The sequence below is a fragment of the Pyrus communis genome, chromosome 8, assembly GCF_963583255.1.
Source record: "Pyrus communis chromosome 8, drPyrComm1.1, whole genome shotgun sequence".
Lineage (NCBI taxonomy): Eukaryota > Viridiplantae > Streptophyta > Magnoliopsida > Rosales > Rosaceae > Pyrus > Pyrus communis.
This window is the reverse complement of record NC_084810.1, coordinates 20546536-20552663: the sequence shown is the minus strand read 5'-3', so window position 1 is coordinate 20552663 and position 6128 is coordinate 20546536. Positions and strand designations below refer to the sequence as shown.

At 35.0% G+C, this 6128-nt stretch overlaps 1 protein-coding gene across 1 annotated transcript; it reads right to left on the bottom strand.

Annotated features, from left to right (window-relative positions):
* Positions 1-824: 824 nt before the first annotated feature.
* Positions 825-4268, bottom strand: LOC137741744 (beta-glucosidase 13-like). The gene is made up of 13 exons (XM_068481466.1): positions 4064-4268; positions 3801-3870; positions 3568-3626; positions 3355-3430; positions 3144-3221; positions 2900-2987; positions 2543-2798; positions 2261-2376; positions 1952-2169; positions 1826-1857; positions 1629-1731; positions 1350-1458; positions 825-1264 (listed from the first exon to the last, which is right to left on the bottom strand). The coding sequence occupies exons 1-13, from the start codon at positions 4241-4243 to the stop codon at positions 1036-1038; spliced, it is 1614 nt and encodes a 537-aa protein (XP_068337567.1). The 5' UTR covers positions 4244-4268; the 3' UTR covers positions 825-1035.
* Between the last annotated feature and the right edge of the window lie 1860 nt (positions 4269-6128).

The window sequence follows — 6128 nt, the reverse complement described above, 5'->3', positions numbered from 1 at the left end:
TAGAAAATTATGAAAGTTTGACATTATAATTTTCAGTATCTTAGCTTTCATGTCCAACTAGACTTGTGTCCAAATTCGTATGCAAAGTCGATTATCTATTAAAAATCATCCAAGAAAAAATGGTGTGATGTGTGTTATATCGTGAACCATTCTTGATGAATAGGCTATGGTGGGGTATTAAGGAGATAAGTTCTCCATGGAAGTATCTACACGCAGAGCTCAGCGAATATGACAGAATATGCGTGTGGCAGAGCATTATCTTTAGTTGTCATTGGTTAGAGTATTTATAGATGTCTTGAGAGCTCTTGTAGGGAAAGTAATCATAATTAAATTGGGAGACTATCTATGAGGAAATCTACTATAAGATATCCAATCTTCCTAGGATGATGTTGCCTATTTCCTAATATATCCTAATTTGACTTGAATTAGGGTTATCAAACTTGGTTGGCAAGTAATATCTTCAGTGGGCTTAAGCCTAGTATGTCGGACTAAGAATGTAGGACTATGCTTCATGGGCTATGAGCATTTTGATCATTTTTGCTACCCAGGTGCCATGTGTCACGGTTTCAGAAAATTATGGTCCCCCACATTTCAAATGTTTTTCGATGACTCACTTGCATTTTTACTAAAAATTGATTCCAAAAACATTTTCACTAGAAACGCTTTCAGCCATTTTAAACAGTTCAAAATAAACCCTTAGTATATTTTGGTTAAGGAATCACTAGCTAGTATAATGTGGCCTAAGGCCATTGATTATCTATGCCAACTTTTTGGTCAAAGCCCACTAAGGGTAAGTGTACAGTTTAATTGAACACTCAACATTCAAAAACATTTATTTTCATAAATAGTACATTACATTCATATGGAATTCAACTGCGGAAGAGGCACTAGCCATAATGGCAACACAAATATAGAGAGACACACACTAAAAACATATACAACAAACTCATAACGAGTTGTTGCAGCTTATTCCAAATCAGAAGGAGTGAAGCTGAAAAAACTAAAAACAAGCCCCACAACATTCATCATTTGAAGTTACACTTGATAAAGAAAATCAGTGTCTCCAACATTATTGGCCAAAATATTTGAACTTCCTTTGCGCTTCTTGAGGAAATTTTTGAACCAATGGGTCGAAAGTTTTGGGTACCTTTGGAGCCCGTCAAAATCCACATAGTTAATACCAAATCGAACTGTGTAGCCTTCACTCCATTGAAAGTTGTCTAAAATTGCCCATGCAAAGTATCCTTTCACATTACTACCCTTCCTGCACCACAAAATAAATAAATAATGACTTGATATCACTGTAAAAATGCAATATAGTCCTAATTAGTATTTCAACAAGCACTTACTTGATTGCTGCTTGAAGGTAACAGAGGTGGCGATTGTAGTAGTCAGTCCTATTGGGATCATGGAGGGCTTCCTCTAGTGATAAGGTGGAATCATTGAACTCATCAACGCCTGCAATATAATTCATTACATATGTATTTAGTACTTTCTCTCAAAAAGAGAGATGTAGTTGGTTTTAAATTTAGATTTGGAATTACTCATCTGTATTTTACATCAATATATACATATATATGTCAAAAATTAAAAAGTGAAATTAAGTGAGGCTTAAAAGCGTCAATTACCATTCTCAGTAATGTAAATGATTGGATCACCATACTTATTCTTCGTGTAGAGTACAAAATCGTGAATTCCTTTTGGATAAACATATAACCAGTCTGAAGCAGCCTGTAATACCATTTGAAGATATTTGAGATGGTTAGGAATTGTATAAAATTAATCCTCCAAATACAAATAACTTAACCTGAAATTTGATGTGTACCTGAGGACCAATAGGAATGCCATCACGTTCAGCTGCCATAACATAAATGAATGCGATCAATATTAGAATGTAATAATTCTAAGATATTAAATAATTAGTCGATAAAAGGTTTTCATTTGTACTCACTCATTGTGATAACATGTGGATCGTATAAGTAACTTGCAGGTTTAGAATAATTCTTAGGTACATCAGTTGCATATAGAGCAGTATAATAGTTCAATCCAACAAAATCAAAGGACCCAGTTAACATCTTGGATTCTTCTTCCGTGAATTTTGGCAATCGTTCTCTAACAAGGTATTGCATGGTGTACGGGTAGTCACCTCTTGTAATTGGATCCATAAACCTACAAAGATGTGAAAATTCCAATAATCAACTTTATAAGTCATAAAAAAGAAACATAACCCACTTGATTTATAAATTAATAATACACTTGCCATCCAAACATAAAATCCATAGCTCGATTTGCAGCATCTATATCTTCCTTTGCATCTGAAGCAGGCTCAAACCAATGTGACAGTAGTGTTATTCCTATCACCCCATTTTGATATGCCTACAAAGAAAATTCAGAAAATGATTTGATGTAGTGCCATACAAACTCCAAACTGTTTACCTCGCTATACAAAAGGTTTCCTCTTGTGGTGGAACCTAATACTAGTCACTCGTGGAGATTTCAGACCAAAAAAAAAAAAGGGAACTAACTAGTTAATTCATTATACCTGAAATTTATCTTTGTACACTTTTACAGTAGCTGCATGAGCAAGGAGTTGGTAGTGTGTTACCAAATAGGGTTCAGTAGCCGAATCTCCACCAAGGCAGGTTGGGTCTTGCCAAGCAGAGCATCGTCCCGGTGCGTACATCCCGATTGTATATGCATGGTTACTGAAGGTGTATGGCTCATTCAACGTGATCCAGTGCTTCACCCGATCACCAAAAAGTGAAAAACAAAGTTCTGCGAAGTCTTTAAAGTCATCGCTGCGTGTCCAAATTTCAAAACATTTTTGTTAGATGTGGTACGTTTTATTTAATTAAGCAAATGACCAATATTACACTTAAGATAAAATTCGTTTACTTACACAATACGAGGGCTTAAGAAACCACCATAAGCATCTTCTAACGCTTGGGGAACATCCCAATGAAAGATTGTCACAAATGGCTGTATGCCTATATATAACATTATCAGAATGAAAAAAAAAAATTCAATACTTTGATTCAATATTGTTTTATGAGTGCACGGTATTAAAATTATATATTAATGGACGGGATGATATATGAGATTAGATGGGATGGATGATATGTGAGATTAAGTAGCTTTATCACCATTGCGAAGGAGTTCATTGATGAGATTGTCGTAGTATTCAATTCCTTTCCTGTTGACACCCCCACTTAGCGTGCCATCTAATAATTAGAACAAAATAGTCAAGTGAGTTAATATACCTATCTATATATCGAAATCGAATTAAGTAAAACAGGTTAATCGATGAAGTAATTGGTCCCAAATCAAGGATATGGAGGCGGATGTCAACATTACTTGGCAACAATCTGGACCATGAGATAGAGAACCTATAAGCATCCAACTTCATATCCTTCATAATTGCTACATCTTTCTGTAATGACAAGAAAGGCATACATAATTATAAGAAAGAAGCTAAAAATTAATTATGGATCTCATGTTCAATGTGCTCTTCAACTTCATAGTGGGAATTTAGGGTTTGGAGAATAATATTATTCCTTGATTGACAACCTTATAGAGGTGGTATTGATCAATGGCGACATCTCCATTGCTGTGATCATCGATTTTTTCTGTCATTAACCGTAGAAGATTTTATTATTTGGAGCATAAAGATGGTAGGACTCATAGAATGCGAACTATTATATATGTCCATGTAGTGCATGTATAGTCCATATGCATCGAAAATATACAGCATATACTGCATGCCCAAGGGTATTTGCTGATAATATGTAGAAGACTATAACCTGGATGGTCGTGGGTGAAGGTGTCCCATATGCTTGGTCCTCTACCATCAACGTTCCATGCACCTTCTACCTGAAATATGCATATGCGCATTTAAACTGAAGATGTCAATATTCATGCTTGGAATCAAACTGAAATGTGCATGTGCATATATATATATGCTATAGTTTTTTCTGACATTGAAATCAAATTAGACCTATGTGATTATATGAAACTCAAATTAATTAAAGGGTAATTAAATAGCTAAGCCCTAGCAGGGACTGGCCTGGTAAGCTGCTGTAGATCCACCAAAGACGAACCCTGGTTTTAGAGCATCAAACTTGGTCCTGTCAAGTGAGTTACAGACAATGGGTTTATCTGGCTTAGCAGCTTTGGTGTTTGTCAATGCAAAGCCATTGAGTAGCAAGACACACAAGAGCAAAGAGCCTAACTCATGCATTGCCATAGTTAACTGGAGGGGTTTTGGTGATCGAGATAGCTAGGTTGGTTCTTCCCTGCATATTGCATGGGGTTTATATAGAGGGCTACGTACCACGTCTAGACGTGAGAATAATTGATAAGCATTTATTTACTAAAATTTGATAAACACGTGCAGGCTTTAAAAAAGTGAAGACCACTGAAAAGTGCAAAGCAAAATATACTTTTGTAACAATAATAATTAAATATGAATACGGTTGGGATAATACATATTTATACAAAAAACTAAATATACTTTTGTAACAATAATAATTAAATATGAATACGTTTGCAATATTATATTTTTTTTTGTAAGTAAACAATTTCTCAAGCATGTATATAACGTAAAACTTTGGTGGATTGGTTATGGGAAATATATCAAGGAATGGAATTAGGTAAAGAGAAATATTTAAAAAAAAAAATTAAAAATTGAAAAGTGGAGAAACGCAGTTCAAGATACTGTAGGATATGACATTTTTTCATCCTTCGACTTTTTATCCAGTTGGGACCTCACTAGCAAGCAGTGGCGGTACGCACATGCATGGAATGGACCAGAAAAGTTAGAATCCGACCTCGCCGGATCTTCTTTATGAAAATAAAAGAGATTATATTTTCTTTTATGTAAAAGAGATTATATTTTTTTTTATATGTCAAAATTGACAGCACACAATCTATATGCTAAATCATGTAGAATTGACAAATCGATTAAAACTTACATCTGCTTTCAAATTTTCTTACATAACATTCTCCTTAGCATAGACATCTCCTTTGAAAATGATCAAATTTAATAAATTATCATACAATTTATTTGACCAATACATAAATTAATACAATTTCAATATTTCAACGTGGTGTATGTGAGAATTGAAATTTCTTGATCTATTTTGAAAAATCAGCCCATATATGAGGTGTGGAAATGTAGTTTACTCAACATGATTAAAGATATGGATTGAGGATACTCTCCGGATCCTCTTTGTGAGTATTCCGGAAATTCTTAAATGGTGTCCGTTCATTATATATTGTACAGTCATAAATCATTTTAAATATTTTTATTTAAAATTAAACAGAAACAGTACCTTAAGAAAACTGACCGCACAATATACGATAAACGAAGATGATGCGAGGATTCCCAGGATTCTCACAAAGAAGATTTGGAGAGAATCCTCACAAAGAGGATCTGGATAGGATCGTCATACAAAGATATGTACCAGCTGAAGAGTATTTTCTCTCTTTTTCCTTTCTTAAAGCATTCAAACCCCACTGCAAGTGACACCCATCCGAAGATGGGATTCCATCTAGATTCAAATTGTGGAGACCCTAGGGATGGAATCCCCTCACAAGACATAACCCTAACTCCTTAACGACAATGACAGCTTTGATGTGACTCCATTTTTCATGACAACAACTCATCAACTTTACCAAAAGAAAAGGAAGGGAAAGAGTGGGAATCTGATTCTTCATTCCACACGTGGAGTAATAGAGCTGAAATGCACGTTGAAGAAAAAAGTGTCGTGGCTAGTAATTTTGTGCCGGGGTTTTGTATACCCGGTGATTCGAATGGGTAGTGCGAGGTTTAGAGTTTGCTGGAAGAGGGAAGACTTCGATTGGGAACGGATTTTTCAATCTAAGGGCATCTTGTCTTTGTGCACACTAGATTTGGCCAGATTTTTTATTAAGAAACTGAAAATGGTAGGATAAAAATGTCAATATAGATGGCTCCAAGGGGGTTAGTTTTTAAAATTTCTCTAATAAGTATTGTTTGGAGTGTACGAGAAATGACACAACATGAGGAGGAGATAGAAGTTCCTTCCCAAACAAGAAGGCTAAAGAGAAGATTGCTAGCACCCTATAGAATTATTTACTTACCAAAACGA

Excerpts from the sequence above, each read along its gene's own strand:
- LOC137741744 (XM_068481466.1), bottom strand. The coding sequence starts at position 4,243 with ATGGCAATGCATGAGTTAGGCTCTTTGCTCTTGTGTGTCTTGCTACTC. Across the intron at positions 3,871-4,063 it reads GATCTACAGCAGCTTACCAG|GTAGAAGGTGCATGGAACGT; the intron begins GCCAGTCCCTGC and ends TGCATATTTCAG. Across the intron at positions 3,627-3,800 it reads CTTCACCCACGACCATCCAG|AAAAAATCGATGATCACAGC; the intron begins GTTATAGTCTTC and ends GGTTAATGACAG.